This window comes from Myotis daubentonii, chromosome 16 (genome assembly GCF_963259705.1).
Source record: "Myotis daubentonii chromosome 16, mMyoDau2.1, whole genome shotgun sequence".
Taxonomy (NCBI): domain Eukaryota; kingdom Metazoa; phylum Chordata; class Mammalia; order Chiroptera; family Vespertilionidae; genus Myotis; species Myotis daubentonii.
In genome coordinates this window covers 41,676,301-41,696,520 of record NC_081855.1, presented here as the reverse complement: position 1 = coordinate 41,696,520, position 20,220 = coordinate 41,676,301, and the positions used below count along the sequence as shown (strand labels likewise).

Genomic DNA, 20,220 nt, shown 5'->3' with positions numbered 1-20,220 from the left:
TTAAAATGGACCACTGAATCTTGTTAAACAAAAGCTGCCCCCTCACTCCCAGTGAGGGGGTACTGGTGTCTTGGTAACCAAGAAAAAGAGGCCCTTACTGTTACCAGTACTAATGGCATGGGAGTGAAGAGTGACCTGGAACTGAATCTCATCAAGTTTGAAGTTGCGTTTTCCTCTCCCTGTCCACCTCTAGAATATATTGGGGTGATTGTGCAGTCCAGATTTGAAAATATTTGGTCTCAAATCAAAACAACATACACACACAAAACACACACAAAAGGAAACAAACAGGAATAGTTGGTCTCTGAAACACCAGAAACAAGCTCTGGGGTTCGGGTTAGTCTGTATCAGGACTGAGCAACTGGGTCCTCTACCCTCTTCCCTGAAGAGGACACCCATGACCTGGAACTCTGGACTGATTGTAAGGCCGAGACAATCGCCTTACACCAGGTGCGAGCCCTCCGGTCGGTCCCTGGTCTCCAGTAGGCCCCCTGCTGGTTCCGGAACTAGGGGACGCTTGCGCCCTCCTGGCTCCCTGCTGCTCCCTGCTGGCGCTGCTGCTCTCAGCCCCCAAGGGCTATCGGTCCAAACAGCCCTGCTGAGTAGGACCACACCGCACCCCCCATCTCCCAGCACCACCACCTTGAGGTGCCTTTCTGGCCTTCCCCTACCTTCATCAAACCACCTCTGACCCCAACCCCAAGAAGAGACCACGGGCACTAAGGCTGCTGCTCACTATGGCGGTTGTTTATGGGGTCAGGCTAAGTTGGAACCCTTAGAGCGGTGACTCTTGAGTTTCGAGGAGTGTCCTGTTTGGGCTTCAGCGGAAAGCAGCGCCCCGCACTGGCCTCGGATACACAGCTGGCCCGAGGGTGTTAAGCAGCAGGTCAAGCCGGCGGGATCCAGGTTCGGTGGTAGTAGCATTTGGCGGTGCAACGTCTGCTCCATGCGGTAGCCGCTCCCATCTGAGCCGTAGCTCTCCTTTTGCCGCTGGCCCGTCACTGTCAGGCACTGGCCGTCCACTTGCACCACCAGCTCCTCCGGGTTGAAGCCCTGGGCATCCATCTTCATCTTGAAACTGTCCTCCACGTGGACATTGCTCCGCACAGCTGACACATCGTCCCCGAGCCGCTGGACCCGCAGCGTGGCCACCTGGTTCTTCTGCCCAGTGCGGGCTGTGCTGGGAGACCGGGACGCCACCTGGCTCCCCTTGGGGAGACCGCTACCGACCCGCTGCATCCGAGTGAGCAACCGCTGTCCGAGGGCACGAGGCTCTGGAGGCTCTGCGTCTAGCGCGGTGCTCCGCTCGCGCAGGGGCGGGACCCAAGAGCGGAGGGTCCTCCTGCGCCCCACCCAGCTCCGCTCCTGCTCAGCAGCTCTGCTCCGTTCAGCGTTCAGCGGGACGCCCTTCCCTTCTGCAGAGTCAGAGTTCAGGGTCCGCTGTGCACTTCCCACCTCGGCGGTCAGCTTGTCATTCGCCCTGGCACGCCCGCTGCTGCTTTTATCCTGGGTCCTCTCTTGGGCCCCTCCCACCTCCGTCACAGGGTCCAACTGGGTATGATGGAGGAGGCCGGAGCCGTTACCAGTGCGCCCATTATCGGCGCAGGGTGGGGATGACATCGAGCCATCGGGACACCCCCTTCCCAGACTGGAGTGTGAACACAGGGTAATCCATTTTCCATTTTCGGAACGTCCTGCCTTTCTCTGACGAGGCACAATCCTGTGACACATTGGAGACTGGGAGGTGGACACATCGTTCTGGCTTCCTCCATCCATCCTGGGCCTACTGTGCTGCAGGTGTGGGCTGGGCTCAGGGACCACAACGATTAAGATGCGGCCCTCAAGGTTCCCAGGATGTTGAAGGAGAGCCGTTCCCAAACACAGGGGAAAACTCCCGCCCTCCTCGGCCTCTACTTCGTCCCCACCGTGGCAGCCTTGTCGTGACCGCGACCGTGCCTCTGGTACGCATCACTTTTATAATAAACCCTTTTTATGAAAGTATAACGGACATACAGAAAAGTGCACAAAAGGGTACAGTTGCATGATCCCAACAGGTCAAGAAATAGAACCGCTGCTGCTTAATCTCCGTGGCTGATGTTTGTCTCCGGAGACATGTGGGACAGGGACAGGGACAGGGTAGGGGTGGGAGGGGGATGTGCGGGGCAGCCAGCTCGACCTCAGTCCCCGGGCCGGCACTTCACCTGCAGTGCTTGGGAGGAGGGCAGAGCCCCCGAGTCCCCCCACCAGATCCCCAAGAGGACAGCGATCTTAACAGCCCTGGAAGCCTTCAAGAGAGAGGAACAGTGAGGAGGAATCCATCTGGGGTGCTGGTTCGGGCCTCACTTGGCTGTCTGGGACCAAGAGACGGGATGGAAAAGTCTGGAAGGTGGAGGCGAAGGGAGCAGCGGTGGAAGACTACAACTCCCATCAAGCTCTGGGTCGGGGACGCCTGCGTACTGCGCGCCCGTTGCCCATGCGGCCCTAGGGCAGGGAGCGCCGCGCCGCTCCGCTGCGGGGGAGGCCATGGCGGAACCTTCCCAGGCCTCGACCCCGGCCCCGGCCGCGCAGCCCCGGCCCCTTCAGTCCCCCGCCCCCGCCCCCACCCCGACTCCCACTCCCAGCCCGGCCTCGGCGCCGACTCCGGCTCCCACTCCGGCACCTGCCCCCGCTCCAGCTGCAGCCCCAGCCGGGAGCGCTGGGACGGGGGGGCCCGGGGTAGGAAGTGGGGGTACCGGGAGCGGGGGTGATCCGGCTCGACCTGGCCTGAGCCAGCAGCAGCGCGCCAGCCAGAGGAAGGCGCAAGTCCGGGGGCTGCCGCGCGCCAAGAAGCTTGAGAAACTAGGGGTCTTCTCGGCTTGCAAGGTGGGGGCGGGGCCTGGGGCGGGGGCGGGGTTTGGGACATCCTAGGGCTCGGGTGGCAATGGAAGCGAAGCTCTGGCTCGGGAGAGGCCACTCGTCCCTGGGATACACACAGGCTTTTTGACGGATCCTTCTGCCTCCAGGCCAATGAGACCTGCAAGTGTAATGGCTGGAAAAACCCCAAGCCCCCCACCGCACCCCGCATGGACCTGCAGCAGCCAGCTGCCAACCTGAGTGAGCTGTGCCGCAGCTGTGAGCACCCCTTGGGTAAGGCAGGCAGTGCCCTTGGAGCTGGAGCGGGGGAGAAGCGGGTGCTGGCTCCTGCTTGGGCAGGGTGGCTTAAGTGCCACAGAGCTTCATCTTTTAAAAACCAAGGGTGCCTTCTAAGGAGGGGTTGGGTGGGGAGGGTGTATGCCCCAAAGGAGGAGAAAGGAAATCTGCCAATACAGAAATACAAGGGGCCACCCCGGGGCTGACACAGGAATAGCCAGTCTCGTTTCCGGTCAGAGAGGGACCGGGGTGTATCTTGGCTGGTGATGAAGATGGGTGATGATCTCTTCTGTCCATTTCCCCCAACTCTACCACCTGTCCTTGCAGCGGACCATGTGTCCCACCTGGAGAATGTGTCAGAGGAGGAGATCAACCGGCTGCTGGGGATGGTGGTGGATGTGGAGAATCTGTTCATGTCTGTTCACAAGGAGGAAGACACAGACACCAAGCAGGTCTATTTCTACCTCTTCAAGGTGAGCTCTCTCCACGCGCAGGTGAGTGAGCCAAGGGGCGGAGGCTGGGGGGTCTGCAGCTCTTGATCTCTGCCCCTCCCTCTTCCTCTACCTCCAGCTCCTTCGGAAATGCATCCTGCAGATGACCCGGCCCGTGGTGGAGGGGTCTCTGGGCAGCCCCCCATTTGAGAAGCCTAATATTGAGCAGGTGGGATGAAGAAGGGGGCAAGAGAATTGGGGGCATCTTGGAGGAGTGAGGAGACTGGGAACAGGGGAGAGGTTCCAGGAAGGGAGGATGTTTTGTGCTAACCTCCGTGTGTGCATAGGGGCCGTGAGGGGGCATAGTGTCTCTTCACAGAGAGCCTGGGAATGAGAGGAGAGCCTTGCCCCTGCCCTCAGCAAACCCCTAGTTTTGGACAAGAAGCCCATGCTGGCTGCTCACACCTCCTTCCCGGTTTTGTCCCCCTCCCACCCCTTCTCAGGGTGTGCTAAACTTCGTGCAGTACAAGTTCAGTCATCTGGCTCCCCGGGAGCGGCAGACAATGTTCGAGCTCTCGAAGATGTTCTTGCTCTGCCTTAACTACTGGAAGCTTGAGACACCTGCCCAATTTCGGCAGAGGTCTCAGGCTGAGGACGTGGCTACCTACAAGGTCAATTACACCAGGTAGGCCCAGCCGGGAACAGCACGGGGAGACGCTCATAGGCTCAGCGGTCTCCACTCTCGTCACCTCCCCGCTTTCCGCAGATGGCTCTGTTACTGCCATGTGCCCCAGAGCTGCGATAGCCTCCCCCGCTACGAGACCACTCACGTCTTTGGGCGAAGCCTGCTTCGCTCCATCTTCACCGTCACCCGGCGGCAGCTGCTAGAGAAGTTTCGGGTGGAGAAGGACAAGCTGGTGCCCGAGAAAAGGACCCTCATCCTCACCCACTTCCCCAAGTAAGGCTCCTTCTGGCCTATCAGGATTGTGCCCCAAGTTCACACCCTCCCTGTTGTCCCCTTTTTTTCCAGGAAGGCTTCCTGGATTGGCCCCTCCTCTCCCTCCATCAGCCTTCTGGGATCTGGGCGTCTACCTGGCCGACTTGCCCACGGCCCAGACGCAACTTGTTAGCACTTTTGTACTCGTCAGGGGGTGGCAGATACATGGCCCGAGTGCTAACAGTACCCCTGCCCGCACCCCTGGTGTCTGCAGTTGGTATATGTCTTATACCAATTATTTCCCACGGGGCCTATTTTAAACCTGCTCATAGCTTTCCCGTTCAGGAAGCCTTTACTGACTAACCCAGAACCTCCAGTGTCCCTTCTGCCACCAGGTGGGAGTAAGGTGGCAGGAGGGGGTGGGTTCTGACTCCCATTTTGATACTGAGGCCCAGGGTGATTTGGGGCCCGGCCTGGTCACACAGTACAGAGTGGCATCCGTTCAGACCCTGTCTCCCTCTTCTGTACACGATGGCAGACTGGGCCTCTGGTCTCTGTCCTGTCCTCCTACCTTCAGCGAGGGTCTCCCAGGAGCCAGGGGACTGTACCTCCTCCTGGTCTGAAGGCAGAGGTTGTCTCTGTTCCTAGGCTCCCAGTTCCTGAGAAGAGGGTCAGTCTCTCTGACCCACCTCCAGCCCCCCTGGTGTCTGGCCCAGGCTGCTCCCTTGGTTAGACTTGTGGGACAGACTGTACCTCCCACAGGTTCCTGTCCATGCTGGAGGAGGAGATCTACGGGGCAAACTCTCCGATCTGGGAGTCAGGCTTCACCATGCCACCCTCAGAGGGGACCCAGCTGGTGCCCCGGCCAGGTATGTGCCACAGCAGGTTTTACAAGATCTCTGCTTGGCCTTCCTGGCCGAGCTCAGGTGACCCCGCCCCCCGCTCTGGAAGAGGAGCTTCGAATAGCAGGAGGGAAAATGCAGGAGGGCTCCACTGTGGGTTGGAGGGTCCAGATCCCTTTTTAGGGCCCACCAACACCGATTCTCCTGTCTCTCTCAGCTACAGTCAGTGCAGCCGTTGTTCCCAGCGCCCCCATCTTCAGCCCCACCATGGGTGGGGGCAGCAATAGCTCCTTGAGTCTGGATTCTGGAGGTGCTGAGCCCATGCCAGGTGGGTACTTGACCCTGACACCCACTCAGCCCTCCCCCAACCTCTCTGCCTATCGCTGGAAGACCTTGCCGGCCTCCCCAGCAGGTGAGAAGAGGAAGCTCCCAGAGAATCTGACCCTGGAGGATGCCAAGCGGCTCCGTGTGATGGGCGACATCCCCATGGAGCTGGTCAACGAGGTCATGCTCACCATCACCGACCCTGCTGCCATGCTGGGGCCCGAGGTAGGCGGCCTGGCTTGCAGGCCAGCAGGGGTGGGGAGCGGCCCTTGTGGCCCCGAGGTCCTTGCTCACTGCCCCTTTTCTGGTGCCCAGACGAGCCTCCTGTCAGCCAATGCCGCCCGGGACGAGACAGCCCGCCTGGAGGAGCGCCGTGGCATCATCGAATTCCACGTCATCGGCAACTCGCTGACGCCCAAGGCCAACCGGCGGGTGTTGCTCTGGCTCGTGGGGCTGCAGAATGTCTTCTCCCATCAGCTGCCGCGCATGCCCAAGGAATATATCGCCCGCCTCGTCTTCGACCCGTGCGTCCCAGGAGAGCCCCCACCCCAGGGCACCACGTCCGGGCGCCTGTCCTTGGCCCCCACACCCCTCCCTCGGCCTCTTCCTCCAGCCTCTGGTTCTTCCTCCTCGTTCCCAGCCCTGAATACCGCTCAGCCCACCACGGCCATGGGGACCTGAGGAGCATTTGGGGGGCAGGTAGGGAGCGTGACTGTCCCCTCTCCCCTCAGGAAGCACAAGACTCTGGCCCTGATCAAGGACGGGCGCGTCATCGGTGGCATCTGCTTCCGCATGTTTCCCACCCAGGGCTTCACGGAGATTGTCTTCTGTGCTGTCACCTCGAATGAGCAGGTCAAGGTGGGTGCCTGCCCCCAGCCCCTGCCCCGTCCCACACCTGCTTCTGAGTTCAGACCAGATCCGAGTAGAGGATGTGGTGGTGCAGCCGCCCCCAACACTTCTTTTAGTGGCCAAACAGTTCCTCGGTTCCCCACAAGGTGGCACTTGTGCTCTGATAACGGTGGAGTAAGAAAATAACCTGTCGCCCTAGCTCACTCCGCTCTGTGGTTAGAGTGTCAGCCCACGCAGTAGAGGGTCTCGCATGAGATTCCTGGTCAAGGGCACATACCTGGGTTGCGGGTTCGTTCCTGCCCCTATTCAGGGTGTGTGCGAGGGAGGCAACCAATCAATGTGTCTCACATCCATGTTTCTCCTGTCTCTCTCCCTCCTTCCCCTATCCCTTCCACTCTCTAAAAAAAAAATCAATGGGAAAAAATCCTCAGGATAAAAAAGAAAGAAAACACCTGTTGACAAATGGATCCTGAGAACCAGTCACACTTTTCTTTTTAATCCTCCACCCAAGGATATGTTTTTATTAATTTGAGAGAGGGGGTCGAACCTGCAATCTAGGTATGTGCCCTGACCGGGAATTGAACCCCCAACCTTTTGGTGTATGGGACGATGCTCCAACTGAGCCACCTGACCAGGGCAGAATCAGTAACACTTTTATTTTTTATTTATTTATCTATTTTTAATATATTTTTATTGATTTCAGAGAGGAAGGGAGAGAGAGATAGAAACATCAGTGATGACAGAGAATCATTGATCAGCTGCCTTGTGCACACCCCCCACTGGGGATCGAGTCCGGAACCCGGTCATGTGCCCTTGACTGGAATCGAACCTGGGACCCTTCAGTCCACAGGCCGACGCTCTAGTCCAGTGATGGCGAACCTTTTGAGCTCGGCGTGTCAGCATTTTGAAAAACTCTAACTTAACTCTGGTGCCGTGTCACATATAGAAATTTTTTGATATTTTCAACCATAGTAAAACAAAGACTTATATTTTTGATATTTATTTTATACTAGAGGCCCAGTGCACAAAAATTTGTGCACTCGCAGGGGAGGGGGGGTCCCTCAGCCCGGCCTGTGCCCTCTTGCAGTCTGGGACCCCTCGGAAGATAACGACCTGCTGGCTTAGGCCTGCTCCCGGGTGGCAGAGGGCAGGCCCAATCCCTAGGTGCAGCCCCTGGTCGGGCTCAGAGCAGAGCTGATTGGAGAGTTGGGACGCCACCCCCTGTCATGCACAGAGCAGGGCGGTTTGGGAGGTTGCGATGCCACCCTCAGTCACGCTCAGGGTAGGGCCAATTGGGGGGTTGGGGCACCGTCCCTGGTCACTCTCAAGGCAGGGTCGATGGGGAGGTTGCGGCGCCACCCCCTGTCACGCAGAGAGCAGGGCCAATCAGGGGGTTGGGACGCTGCCCCCGTCACACACAGAGCAGGGCCCATCAGGGGGTTGGGGCACCGCCCTCTATCACCCACAGAGCAGGGCCGATCAGGGGGTTGGGGCGCTGCCACTCTCACACTCAGGGCAGGGCCGATGGGGAGGTTAAGGCTCTACCCCATCACACACAGAGCAGGGCCCGTGGGGGGTGGGGGGGGGGTTGGGGAGCTCCCCCCTATCAGGCACAGAGCAGGGCTGCTCAGGGGGTTGGGGCCCCCTGTCACACACAGAGCCGCAGGGCGATCAGGGGGTTTGGGCGCTGCCCCGTCACACTGATCCCGGTGCCGGGAGGCATATTACCCTTTTACTATATAGGGTAGAGGCCTGGTGCATGGGTGGGGCCGGCTGGTTTGCCCTGAAGGGTGTCCTGGATCAGGGTGGGGGTCCCCACTGGGGTGCCTGGCCAGTCTGGGTGAGGGGCTGAGGGCTGTTTTCAGGCTGGGAGTGACTGAAGTTCCCAACCGCCCCTTTTTTTCATTTTTTTTTTTTTTTTATTCTGGGCCAGCTTTACCTTGAGGCTTGGCTCCAGCTCTTAGGCCTCCGCGGCTGAAAGTAGGTTTCTGGCCTTTGCTTACAATGTTGCGAATCTGCTGGCTGAAAGTAGGTTTCTGGCCTTTGCTTACAATGTTGCGAATCTGCTGGCTGAAGTCTGGCGGTATTTGTTACAATGTTTCTTAAACTGCCCGCTCAGAAGCCTGCAGCCGCAGGCGGGGAACGTTGGTTTCCTCCAACGATCCTCCTCCGTCACTGAAGCAAGCAAGCCTCATGTTAGTTAGTTTCAAGCTGCCTGGCTGCCGCCGCCATCTTGGCTGACAGTTAATTTGCATATCTCGATGATTAGCCAATGAAAAGGGTAGCGGTCGTATGCCAATTACCATGTTTCTCTTTTATTAGTGTAGATAGTTAAATGCCATTTAACAAAGAAAAATCAACCAAAAAAATGAGTTCATGTGTCACCTCTGACACGTGTGTCATAGGTTCGCCATCACTGCTCTAGTCACTGAGCCAAACCAGTTGGGGCAGGAATACTTTTAAATGGACCTGAAATGTTGTCATCACAAGAATGTTTACATACATCGGGGAGTTAATTTTTGTAGTAACCCTGTGCTGGGTGACAGTCCTGGCTTCTAGCCTCTCATGATCACAACAGACCCACTAGTAGGGCCCCTGGTTCTCCTTTTTACAGACCCCAGCTCTGTGTGGTGCCTCCTTGGTCCTGACACGTGTGGGAGCCAGTGTCTCTGCAGGGTTCGTGTGCTGTGGCAAGCAGGGCCCTTGGTATTCCCCTTCTTGATTCTGAGGCCGGGGACAGGAACTAGTAGCCTGTGGACAGCAGCTTCCTGGTTGGGTTTGGCTCCTAGCCCTGCCGTGCCTGGCAGCCTGACCTTGTACAAATTTTCTCATGTCGCTGAGTTTCGGTTTTCCTTCTGCAAGTTGGCCGCAGTACCTACCTCATGACTTAACTAGAGACTTGGTCACCTGACTTAGAGCAAGTGCCTAGAAATCCAGTGTCCTTCCGTTTTCTCGTTATAACCTCCCTTCCTCTACTGGTTGCCTTTCCTACTACCTGCCTTGGATCCCCTGATATCTCCTCCTCCTTTCAATCTGCTTCCTCCGCCCTGGGCCCTTCTGAGGTCTGTCCAGCACCCGGCCTGCCCCCTCCCCCTGGTAAGCCCTGCTCCCTCCCCTGCAGGGCTATGGCACTCACCTGATGAACCACCTGAAGGAGTATCACATCAAACACAATATCCTCTACTTCCTCACGTACGCTGACGAATATGCCATCGGCTACTTCAAAAAGCAGGTGACGCTCGCCTCACCCACCCCACACTTGCCGGCCACCTGGGGCAGGAGTCATTCTGTCTCACCCCCTGGTGTGGATGGACTGGGAGTCGCTCCAGGCCCCTGTTCCATCTAATATCTGCAGGGATCTCCTTCCTGCCTTCTTTCTCCCTCCTGCTGCCCCTGGGAATAGGACTTGGAGGGCAGTAGGGTAACCGGCAGAATTGGGAGGCTCTTGGGGGTGAGTTGGAAGGGGGCTGACCTAGAGTCTTTCCAGGAACAGATTGAGCTTTCAAAGTGCAGAGCACTGTGCTAGGCACTATCGGAGGGGATTCGGGAGCTGGAGAGAGGGGACATGGCATGCAGCTGCCCTTAGTGCTCCTGGGAGAGGGGCCATCAAATTGGAAAAGTGTTGCCGATGGGTGGGGTCGTGTCTCCCACTCCCTAGGGCTTCTCCAAGGATATCAAGGTGCCCAAGAGCCGCTACCTGGGTTACATCAAGGACTACGAAGGGGCGACACTGATGGAGTGTGAGCTGAACCCCCGCATCCCCTACACGGAGCTCTCCCACATCATCAAGAAGCAGAAGGAGGTGGTGTGCTTTTTGTGGAATGTGCATGTGGGGGTGAGCACGTGTGTGGGGTGAGCATGTGTACCACATGTCTGTGCACGAGGTAGGGCCAGGATCTTGGTTCTTGCTCTGCCTCCTGGGAAAGTTAGGAGGGGAGGCACCTGGATTCAGGGACGGGGCCTCTGACTGGCCGGGGAGGGTAGTGGCTGGCGCTGGGATTGGCCCCTCAGACTCCTCCTCCCTCAGATCATCAAGAAGCTGATTGAGCGCAAACAGGCCCAGATCCGAAAGGTCTACCCCGGGCTCAGCTGCTTCAAGGAAGGTGTGAGGCAGATTCCTGTGGAGAGTGTCCCTGGCATTCGTAAGCGGGGCTCTGGGTGCGGGAGGGGCGCGCTGCTTGGCGTGCGGACAGGCATTCTTAGGGACGTTCTCCGCACCCCCCGCTTTGCAGGAGAGACGGGCTGGAAACCACTGGGGAAGGAGAAGGGGTGAGTGTTGTGTGGATGGACAGGGTGTTGGGGGAGGCAGAGGGACCAGGAGCCTCAGACTTGACATCTATCGCCCCAGGAAGGAGCTGAAGGACCCCGACCAGCTCTACACAACCCTCAAAAACCTGCTGGCCCAGATCAAGGTGGGGAGACCAGGCTCCCTTCTGGGGGTCTCTGTGCCAGTGGCTGTGTCTTTATGACCCAGTGTGGGGTGGGCGGCTGTCAGTGATCCTGGTCCCAGCTCAACTCTCCTCTCTAGTCACACCCCAGTGCCTGGCCCTTCATGGAGCCTGTGAAGAAGTCGGAGGCGCCTGACTACTATGAGGTCATCCGCTTCCCCATTGGTGAGGATATTCCACCCGACCCCTTCCTTCCACCTCCACCCGCACATCCTGCTCCTGCCTTCACTGGGCCACACAGCCCCTGACCCGCCCTCTGTCCTGCCGCCCAGACCTGAAGACCATGACCGAGCGGCTGCGCAGCCGCTACTACGTGACCCGGAAGCTCTTTGTGGCCGACCTGCAGCGGGTCATCGCCAACTGCCGCGAGTACAACCCCCCGGACAGCGAGTACTGCCGCTGCGCCAGCGCCCTGGAGAAGTTCTTCTACTTCAAGCTCAAGGAAGGAGGGCTCATTGACAAGTAGTCCGAGCCTTGGGCCACAGCCTCAGCCTCGAATGTCTCCACCTCAGGTTCTGCTCTGATCGCTCGGGAGGCCCTGGTGCCCAGGTCCCTCTCAGCTCGAGACACTCCAGCCCCTGACCCTGCAGTCCTTTCTGGGCCCCTGCGCACCCCCACGCCTCAGCCCTGCCTCACCCTTCATTGTGATTGACTTTGGGAGGGGTCTCCTGGGTGTGGGCTCGGCGCCTCTGCAGTGGCTGGTGGCCAGAGCATAAACCCTGGTCCCCACAGAGCTGTGGTGTCTTATTAGAGGCCTGGGCTGGGCCTGGCCCAGGTCATTGTCTCCTCAAGGGTAGGACTGACAATTTTAGCTTGAATGAGGGGGCTCCAGGGTTTGGAAGTTGAACCCGGACTGGAGGGGCCATGCCTTGCCCTGCACTGTTGTGTTCTGTCTGTCCCTCAGGGGTGGGGGACATGGGGACCATTTGTTTCCTGGCATTAATCCCTTGGAGGGATCAATAAAGCTCTTTTTTTTTCTCTGTGTGATTGTTTCTTCAGTAGCATCACAGGCCTTAGCAGGCTGACCTGTTCCTGCCAGTACCTCCTGCAAGCTGGAGCCCATTAAGCTCAGGTTTTGCTGAGGACCCCTCCCCAGCAGGCCTCATGCCCAGTCCCGTGCCCAGGGCCTGCCTGGCTGCAGCCTCCACTTCTCCCTGCTCCCGGCTGTTCCTGGTCCGGGTGCCTGCTGGTCTGGGTGCCTGGACGGCGGGTCCAAATCTCCCCGGGTCTGCCTTTGCTGGGTGACACCATTACAGCTGACTCCAGAAGGAGTGGGGGTGGGGTGGGGTGGGGTGGGGTGGGGGCGGACTCTGCTCTCGGGGGCAGGGTGGCCGGCAGGACCCAGGTGCAAATGGTGCTTTCCTGGCAGCAGCATTTCTTCCTCAGTCCAGGCCTGCGAGGGGCAGGGAAGAGATTGTAGAGCTGAGCTCCAGTCAGCTGGGCTGGCCCCGCCCCTCAGTTTCAGTTTCATTTACTATAGCTCAGAGCTCAGCAGCAGGCATCCGGGTTCAGCCAAGCAGGGCTGCCGTTGCTGGCTGGCGGTGCGGGTGGTAAGGTGAGGCTGGGCAGGGCTTAGGTCTGTCTTACTCCTGCCTCCCCTCGGCCAGATCAGGTTACTGGTAGGTTCCCTGTTCCCCCTCCTTCAAGCAGGATGGAGTCTTGGGCAAAGGGAGGTCTCTGCACCAGATTGGGTTGGCTGGGAGCGGGCAGGGAGCAGATCTGATGGGGTTTGGGCTGAGTAGGGGGCCAGGAGGGCCAGGGTCTGAGTCCCCTGCCATTCCCAGAATGGAGCTGCGATCCTACCAGTGGGAGGTGATCATGCCTGCCCTGGAGGGCAAGAATATCATCATATGGCTGCCCACGGGCGCTGGGAAGACCCGGGCGGCTGCTTATGTGGCCAAAAGGCATCTTGAGACCGTGGACGGGGCCAAGGTGGTTGTATTGGTCAACAGGGTAAGTGGCCTGCCCGCCAGCCCCTCTGTGGGCTCTCAGCTCCTCGGTGCCTCCCAAGACCCTTCAGAACTCCAGAGCTTCTGTGACCATCAGCTCACCTCTTCACTCATCCCAGCCATGGCCTCCGCCCATCCCCTACACCCAGATCCCGCTTCCTCTCCCCATCTCATCCGCACCCCAGGTCCACCTGGTGACCCAGCATTATGAGGAGTTCAATCGAATGCTGGATGGGCGCTGGGCCATTGCAACCCTGAGTGGGGACATGGGCCTACGACCCGGCTTTGGACACTTGGCCCGGAGGAATGACCTGCTCATCTGCACAGCGGAGCTGCTGCAGATGGCGCTGAGCAGCCCCGAGGAGGAGGAGCACGTGGAGCTCAATGGTGAGAGCTGGGTGCACCTGAGGCACCCCTGCCTGCCACCCCCAGGGCCCCTCTTCTGGTAAAGATGGGAGATTTTGTGGGAGTCAGAGCTTCCCTAGTCACGAAACCCCAGCATATACCCTGGTAGAAAAAGACCTGGCTACAGTGCAGGATCTTGGGCAAGTCCCTTTCTCCAGCTTGAGCCTCAGTTTATTAATCTGTGAAATGGAGGTAAATCATCCCCGACTGGCCATTTTCTGGGGTCTGGCTGCAAATTGTGAAGGGAGAAAGGAATTCTGGGATGAATTCTGGGAACTACATGAGACAAAGCTTATGGGAGGAAGGGCTTTGCAAACAGGTTCTTTCACAGCCTTTCCATGTGCCCCCAGCCTTCTCTCTTCTCGTGGTGGATGAGTGTCACCACACGCACAAAGACACTGTCTACAACGTCATCCTGAGCCGGTATCTGGAGCACAAACTCCAGGGGACAAGGCCCCTGCCCCAGGTGCTGGGTCTCACAGCCTCCCCAGGCACTGGCAGGGCCACCAAGCTTGATGGGGCCATTGACCACATCCTGCAGGTCAGCTTGGTCCCTGTGACCCTCCCCTCACCTGACTCACCCGGGACCTCCCTGGCCTGCCCTACCCCCTGCCCACCAGTCCTAGGCCGGCTCACCCAGGCAGGGTCCGGATTCCTTCCTCACCTAACTTCCAGCCTCCGAAGGCTTCTTAATGCACTTAGAATAAACACTCTACTCTGGCTTAGAGAGTTCCCTGTGATCTAGCCCCTGCTTAAGTCTGCAACCTCATCCCTGCTCCCACTCCCGCTCTCCAGCCACCCCCCTCCCCCCCCACTCCTGCTCTACTGGCCTTCTCTCTGCAGCTTGAGCATGTCAGGCTTGTTCCCATCTCAGGACTCTTGCACTTGCCATTCCTTCTGCCTGAATACCTTCCCCTGTGCTTATCTGTCTGGCTCCTTCTTGTCATTCAGGGAACAACTTAAACGTCACCCTTCAGAGCCTTCCCTGATCACCTCCACTGTACTCCACCGTATCATTCCATTTTATTCTCTTCAGAGCTCGTTAACACTGTCTGCAATCCTCTCATTCTGTTGTTCTTTACTAGTTTATCACCTGTCTCCCCAGCTGCAGTGTAAGGTGCTCTGTATCCCCAGCACCTAGAACAGCACTGTGCAAGCAGTAAACATTTATCGAATAAATGAATCCCCACCCCCAATGGCCCTGCCTCAGCTGGGACCCATCCTGCCCCAAAGCTCTGCCCATCGACCCCACAGAACAACCCCCCATTCCAGTGAACCCCTCTCTGTTGCCCAGCTTTGTGCCAACCTGGACACGTGGCGCATCATGTCACCCCAGACCCATCTCCCTGAGCTGCAGGAGCACAACCGCCTGCCCTGCAAACAGTACGACCTCTGCCACAGGCGCAGCCAGGTGTGTGGAGGGAGGGGCGGGGGCGGGGCGGGGCGGGGGCGGGGTCTGGAGTGAAATTAGGCCACCTGGGGCTGAGCCTTGACTCCAGTGTCGCGAGAGGTCTGTGACTTCACTTCCTTTGCTATGTACCTGAGCCTCCGTTTCTTCTTTCTGCGAAACGGGGCCGATCCCCCTGTTTGGTCCACTCAGATGCCGCCGTGGACATCTGTCCAAACCCCGGGCACGCGTGCAGCAGAGCGCTTTGCAAACCATAAAGCTGGGCACTTTGTGCTGAGGCTGTTCCGAGCTCTCTCCGGCGGCGTGGACACTGCCTGGTGTCTGCTACGACAGGCTGGACAGGGACTAGCCATCACTGTGCTCAGGCCAGAGGTCAAGGGCACATATGGGGTGGAGACAGAACAGGAGTCAGGTGCGGGAACCTGACCCCTGCCTCCACCCAGGACCCTGCCACACGTGGCTGTATAGGAATTCCTTCCTTCACGCCCTCACTCTTCTCGTAGGACCCGTTCGGGGACATGCTGAAGAAGCTCATGGAACAAGTACAGGACCACCTGGAGATGCCCGAACTGAGCCGGGACTTCGGGACGCAGACATATGAGCAGCAGGTGGTGGAGCTGAGCAAGACTGGTGAGAAGGCCTGGGAAGGCCCTGCCTTTAGGGGGCGGGGCCCAGCCTCTGGGGGCGGGGCCTGGGCGGGACTGGGCCCTGGGGGCGTGGCCGCTCAGACACCGAGTCCCCTGTGGGTCCAGCGGCTGAGGCCGGGCTCGTGGAGCGGCGAGCGTATGCGCTTCACCTGCGGCGCTACAACGACGCGCTGCTCATCCACGACACGGTCCGCGCCGTGGACGCCCTGGACACGCTGCGCGATTTCTACGACAGGGAGCGAGCCACCAAGACCCAGGTCCTGCGAGCTGAGCGCCGGCTGCTGGCTCTGTTCGATGGTGAGGCTCCTGGGGAAGGGGGTTGGACCTGGGCTAGAGGGCAGTGGCCAGCCAGGCCCGGCTCGGCTCCAACAAGTTGGGAAGGTGCCAACAAGAGGTCTGGGGCCCTGTTTTTCTAACCAAAAGTCAAGGCCGTGGATATGACAAAAGAGGTGTGTCCTCATTTGTGAAGGTCTCCGTAGATGTAAAAACTAGTTTCGTTATTGACAAATATTTTTCGAAAATCATTTCACTGGGACTCTTCCCTTTAAGTGGAGTGTGTATGGTACCTTTAAACTGGGGAAATGAGGTGGCCAGAGGGCGAAATTTAAGACTAGAGGCCTCAGCACAGGCGAGGGGCAAGGATCTTGCTGAACAGACCTGAGGTTGAGTCAGTCTTGGGTTATATGAAAAGGTCAAGGGTCATCCTGGTAGCAGGGTTGAAGAGGGGTGCTGGATAAGGAGCACCTAGACGGTACCCCGGGTGTAAGGCTGGCCTTGAGGCTGGGCAGGCAGAGGGTGTCCTTACATGGGTTCTTGGTGCTGCTCAGGGGCAATCAGGCAGGAGCAGGTAACCCCAGGCCCCCTCCGGATTCCTGCAATCTCATCCCTGTGAGCCCCCTGCCCTCCTGTCCGGCCCACCTCCAGGCCTGAGTCCTGTCCCTCTGATTTTTGGGCTTTTCCGGCAGACCACAAGAATGAGCTGGCCCTCCTGGCAACTCGTGGCCCGGAGAACCCCAAACTGGAGATGCTGGAACAGATCCTGCAGAATCAGTTTGGGAGTCCCGGCAGCCCCCGGGGCATCATCTTCACCCGCACCCGCCAGAGCGCTCACTCCCTCCTGCTCTGGCTCCAGCAGCAGCCGGGTCTGCGGACCGTGGACATCAGGGCCCAGCTGCTGATCGGGGCTGGGAACAGCAGCCAGACCACCCATATGACCCAGGTAGGGGCTTTGGGGAAAGCGCCTGAGGCTGGGGAATTCCCTAGGGGAGAAGTGAAGGGGAGTCTTCAGCACAGAGAGTCCGGGGTAGGGGGCGGGGCTGAGAAGGGAGATGGACACTGAGATCCCCAGGGCTGAAGGGTTTCCCATCCTTCGGGTCTTGGGGCAGAGAGGCAGAAACAAGGGGGTCTGCAGGATAGAGGTGAATGATGTCATCAGGACAGAGGATCAGGGGCCTGGGGTCCCTTGGGGAAGAATAGGTCCTGAGAGCTCCTAGAGTGCAGGGGCAGGGATCCGTAGGAGTCCCCAGGGGAGAGAGGGGTTAGATGCTCACCTGGAAAAATGGGCAAGATCCTGGGGGTACTTGGAGGTAGAGATGGAGACTCAGGGTCCCTCAGAAAAGGGGCTAAGATTTTGAATAAAAGGTCTGAACCAGGAGTGACTGGGCTTGTAAGAGGGTAGGCCTGAAGCACCTCATATTACCATCCTCTTTCTCCTCCCCCAACCCCAGAGGGAACAGCAAGAAGTGATCCGTAAGTTCCGGGATGGTACCCTGAACCTCCTGGTGGCCACGAGTGTGGCAGAAGAGGGACTGGACATCCCCCAGTGCAATGTGATTGTGCGCTATGGGCTCCTGACCAACGAGATCTCCATGGTCCAGGTGCCCAAACCACCCCACTCAGTCCTCAAAGGATCCTGTGTGGGAACCCAGCCCCACTCAGGCCCCTCTCTTACCTCCCTCCCCAGGCAAGGGGTCGTGCCCGGGCCAATCAGAGTGTGTACTCATTCGTGGCCACCCAGGGCAGTCGGGAGCTGCGGCGGGAGCAGACCAACGAGGTACTCGAGGCTCTGATGGAGCGGGCCGTGGCTGCTGTGCAGGAGATGGACCAGGCTGAGTACCAGGCCAAGGTCTGTGGGCGGTCTGTGCGCCCTGTGGGGAGGAGGCCTGTGGACAGTCTGCCTGGAAGGTCTCTGAGGCGAACACATTCACACCCATGTTCCCCCCTTCCCCTGGGGGTTGAGTTGGCCCACCTGGTGAAGGTCTGAATCCAGGGAAGGGTAGAGGCCAAGGATGGGGTTGCCAGGAAGACAATGGTTAGGTCTTCAAAATGCCTTGGGAATAGGCCTTGTCCAGGGCTTTTAATGTATCGCCACAGCCCTTCTGGAGCCAAGCAGAAGGGGAACAAAGACATGCCCCAAATAAGCGCAGATCCCGGACTTAACTCAGTGCCCTGAGGTGGAGCCCCCGTTGTCCAGCCTCGCACAGCACAGGCCCTGTTTACTCCTGTTGTCCCAGCGGAATTATTGACGGGACCTCATGTTAGATTCAAAGGAGCAACTTTGCACGAAATCCTCCACCGTGGGGTGAAGATTCAGTGGGAAAGCTTGCCTCGCTCTCTGGGTTGCCCCCTCACCAGTGTTACTTCCTCCACCGAGCAGTTCTGAAGGCTCCAGGGAGGGCTGAGGAAAGTCCCTCTGTGTACCAACGATCCACCTCAGGTCCTTGGGAGCCCTTTGTCCCTCTGGGAGCATTTTTGAGAGCAGGTCTCTTGGGCCCCAGCCATGCCCGCTGTCCCCTCCCACCCCCAGATCCGGCATCTGCAGCGGGAAGCCCTGCTCAGGCGGGCGGCCCAGGCGGCCCAGAAGAAGAGTCGGCAGCAGCAGTTCCCGGCAGAGCACGTGCAGCTCCTCTGTGTCAACTGCATGGTGGCCGTGGGCCACGGGAGCGACCTGCGGAAGGTGGAGGGCACCCACCACGTCAACGTGAACCCCAACTTCTCGTGAGACCTGTGGAAGGGGCTGTCTGGATGAGAGGAAGAGTGGGGTGCATTAAGAGTTTGGGAGGTTAAAGAGCATTTGAACAGGTACCGAGTTTGCAGGTTTTATCACCACCCCATTTCACAGGTGAGAAAATAGAGGCTCCGAGAGCCTCCGCGACTTGCCCAAGCTCCCACAGCCACTATGGTTGAGCAAGAGGCTGGCATTCAGGACGCCAAATGCTGAGGGGCCACACAATGGCCCCCTGGTCCTACGTACTCTGAAGACATCCAGAGGGGCTGGTTGTCCCTGAGCCATCCCCTCATCCTCCACCCCCTTAGGGTAGCCTTCCCCCATCCTCCATTTGTTCATTCGTTAAGGAAGTATTCATTAGGCGCCTACTGTGTGCCAGGCCACTGTGCCCATGGTCTTCACACACGGGTGGTGCTGAGGCCTGAACTTGGGCAGAGGGAATGGGATGGAGGCAGCACAGGCCGAGCGTGTTGAAGTCTCTGTGCCTCTTGACAGGCAGGCAGGCCCAAGGCCCGGCAGAGGCTCAGCAGGAAGGATGGTGAGCCCCTGGGGCTGGGCCATGAGGTCCGTGGCCACTCCCGTTTCTTTCTAGGATCTACTACAACGTCTCCGAGAAGCCTGTGGCTATCGAGAGAGTCTTCAAGGACTGGGTGCCTGGGGGTGTCATTAGCTGCAAGAACTGTGGGGAAGTAAGTGCTGGGCCATGGCCCTCAGCCCCCGTCTTTAGAAGCCCTAATTCTGAAAGCCCAGCCTCTGCCACCAGGGTGCCCGCCCTGGGGTGGGGGAGACAGCCCTGCCCAGGGAGCCCCCAGCGTGATGAGGGCGATAGCGCTGCCTGAGGGAGGAGACATAAGCCCCGCATCCAGAGACTGTAACTTGGGGAGAGAAGCCCAGTCAGAGGATAGCCGCCCAAACCCTCCCGTCTCTGTCCCACCCCAGCTCTGGGGGCTGCAGATGATCTACAAGTCGGTGAAGCTGCCGGCGCTCAAAGTCCGCGCCATGCTGCTGCAGACACCGCGGGGACGGATCCAGGCCAAGAAGTGGTCCTCCGTGCCCTTCCCGGTGCCTGACTTCGACTACGTGCTGCACTGTGCCCAGGCCCTGTCAGACCTCTCCCTGGACTGAGCATCTTGTCGCTGCAGTACCCAGATCAAGCTGTAGGGGGCGGGAGAATCCGCAGCAGCCAGCATCTTTCCTGAGCAAAGTCGGCGCAGGTCCCTCCTTGCGGGAGCCACCAGCTCAGGGGCCTGCTGACCAGCCACAGACGAACCCCAGGTGCCCGACTGACTTCAACTCCCACATCGAGGAAGCAGCTGAAGGGCCACAGCTCATCCCCTGGCCCCCCTTACGCCCACACAGACACGTCTACACACTAGATGGAGTGGGAGTGGCGTGGGGGTAGAACTGAGGCAGAATGGGCACACTGGACAGCGGTGCCCCCTTATCCATGCTTTCGCTTTTGTAGTTTGTTACTCCCAATTAACTGCGGTCCACATATTAAATGGAAAATTCCAGAAATAAACGTTTCATATGTTTTAAATTGTGCACCATTCTGAGTAGCGTGATAAAATTTCATACCATCCTGCTTGGTCCCACCTGGGACATGAATCATCCCTTTGTCCGGTGTATCCGTGCAGTCTATGCTATCGGCCTGGTGCTCACTCAGCCATCTGGGTCGTCAGGTCATCTGTCCAGGTTTCACAGTGCTTGTGTTTGAATAACCCTTACAGCAGCCCAACACTACCTCACAATGCCAACGTCATTAACCTCACTTAATCGCATCACGCAGCCCTTGAATCATCTCGTATCACAGGAAGGTGAGTACTATACAATAAGATATTTTG

At 58.6% G+C, this 20,220-nt stretch overlaps 3 protein-coding genes across 11 annotated transcripts; 2 read left to right on the top strand and 1 right to left on the bottom strand.

Moving 5' to 3' along the window:
* Window positions 1–729: 729 nt before the first annotated feature.
* HSPB9 (heat shock protein family B (small) member 9) lies at window positions 730–1,271 on the bottom strand. Its single transcript, XM_059670183.1, has one exon. It carries the CDS (start codon window positions 1,237–1,239, stop codon window positions 757–759), a length of 483 nt encoding a protein of 160 aa, XP_059526166.1. The 5' UTR covers window positions 1,240–1,271; the 3' UTR covers window positions 730–756.
* A 907-nt stretch (window positions 1,272–2,178) lies between these two features.
* KAT2A (lysine acetyltransferase 2A) lies at window positions 2,179–11,942 on the top strand. 6 transcript variants are annotated; one of them, XM_059670176.1, is made up of 18 exons: window positions 2,179–2,862; window positions 3,003–3,126; window positions 3,457–3,602; window positions 3,700–3,789; window positions 4,064–4,245; window positions 4,327–4,518; window positions 5,260–5,366; window positions 5,557–5,667; window positions 5,749–5,888; window positions 5,979–6,187; window positions 6,395–6,521; window positions 9,634–9,744; window positions 10,171–10,347; window positions 10,540–10,615; window positions 10,745–10,781; window positions 10,861–10,924; window positions 11,041–11,125; window positions 11,233–11,942. In XM_059670176.1, the coding sequence occupies exons 1-18, from the start codon at window positions 2,524–2,526 to the stop codon at window positions 11,424–11,426; spliced, it is 2,511 nt and encodes an 836-aa protein (XP_059526159.1). In that variant the 5' UTR covers window positions 2,179–2,523; the 3' UTR covers window positions 11,427–11,942. The 6 variants fall into 6 exon arrangements, with proteins under 6 accessions (XP_059526159.1, XP_059526156.1, XP_059526157.1 ...); XM_059670173.1 differs by having other exon boundaries at window positions 2,181–2,862; window positions 10,540–10,654; XM_059670174.1 differs by having other exon boundaries at window positions 2,182–2,862; window positions 5,752–5,888; window positions 10,540–10,654.
* A 447-nt stretch (window positions 11,943–12,389) lies between these two features.
* Window positions 12,390–19,916, top strand: DHX58 (DExH-box helicase 58). 4 transcript variants are annotated; one of them, XM_059670166.1, is made up of 13 exons: window positions 12,390–12,515; window positions 12,745–12,913; window positions 13,095–13,296; window positions 13,665–13,855; window positions 14,609–14,725; window positions 15,226–15,352; window positions 15,475–15,666; window positions 16,335–16,588; window positions 17,097–17,246; window positions 17,333–17,494; window positions 18,176–18,366; window positions 18,969–19,065; window positions 19,316–19,916. In XM_059670166.1, exons 2-13 carry the CDS (start codon window positions 12,746–12,748, stop codon window positions 19,499–19,501), a joined length of 2,037 nt encoding a protein of 678 aa, XP_059526149.1. In that variant the 5' UTR covers window positions 12,390–12,515; window position 12,745; the 3' UTR covers window positions 19,502–19,916. The 4 variants fall into 4 exon arrangements, 3 of the variants coding, with proteins under 3 accessions (XP_059526149.1, XP_059526148.1, XP_059526150.1); XM_059670165.1 differs by having other exon boundaries at window positions 12,421–12,579; XR_009449234.1 differs by lacking the exon at window positions 19,316–19,916 and having other exon boundaries at window positions 12,421–12,579; window positions 18,176–18,450.
* Window positions 19,917–20,220: the final 304 nt, after the last annotated feature.

Excerpts from the sequence above, each read along its gene's own strand:
- KAT2A (XM_059670173.1), top strand. The coding sequence starts at position 2,524 with ATGGCGGAACCTTCCCAGGCCTCGACCCCGGCCCCGGCCGCGCAGCCC. Across the intron at positions 5,668-5,748 it reads AGGTGCTGAGCCCATGCCAG|CAGGTGAGAAGAGGAAGCTC; the intron begins GTGGGTACTTGA and ends CGGCCTCCCCAG. Across the intron at positions 10,782-10,860 it reads CCACTGGGGAAGGAGAAGGG|GAAGGAGCTGAAGGACCCCG; the intron begins GTGAGTGTTGTG and ends CTATCGCCCCAG.
- DHX58 (XM_059670166.1), top strand. The coding sequence starts at position 12,746 with ATGGAGCTGCGATCCTACCAGTGGGAGGTGATCATGCCTGCCCTGGAG. Across the intron at positions 16,589-17,096 it reads AGACCACCCATATGACCCAG|AGGGAACAGCAAGAAGTGAT; the intron begins GTAGGGGCTTTG and ends CCCCAACCCCAG. Across the intron at positions 19,066-19,315 it reads GCTGCAAGAACTGTGGGGAA|CTCTGGGGGCTGCAGATGAT; the intron begins GTAAGTGCTGGG and ends GTCCCACCCCAG.
- HSPB9 (XM_059670183.1), bottom strand. The coding sequence starts at position 1,239 with ATGCAGCGGGTCGGTAGCGGTCTCCCCAAGGGGAGCCAGGTGGCGTCC.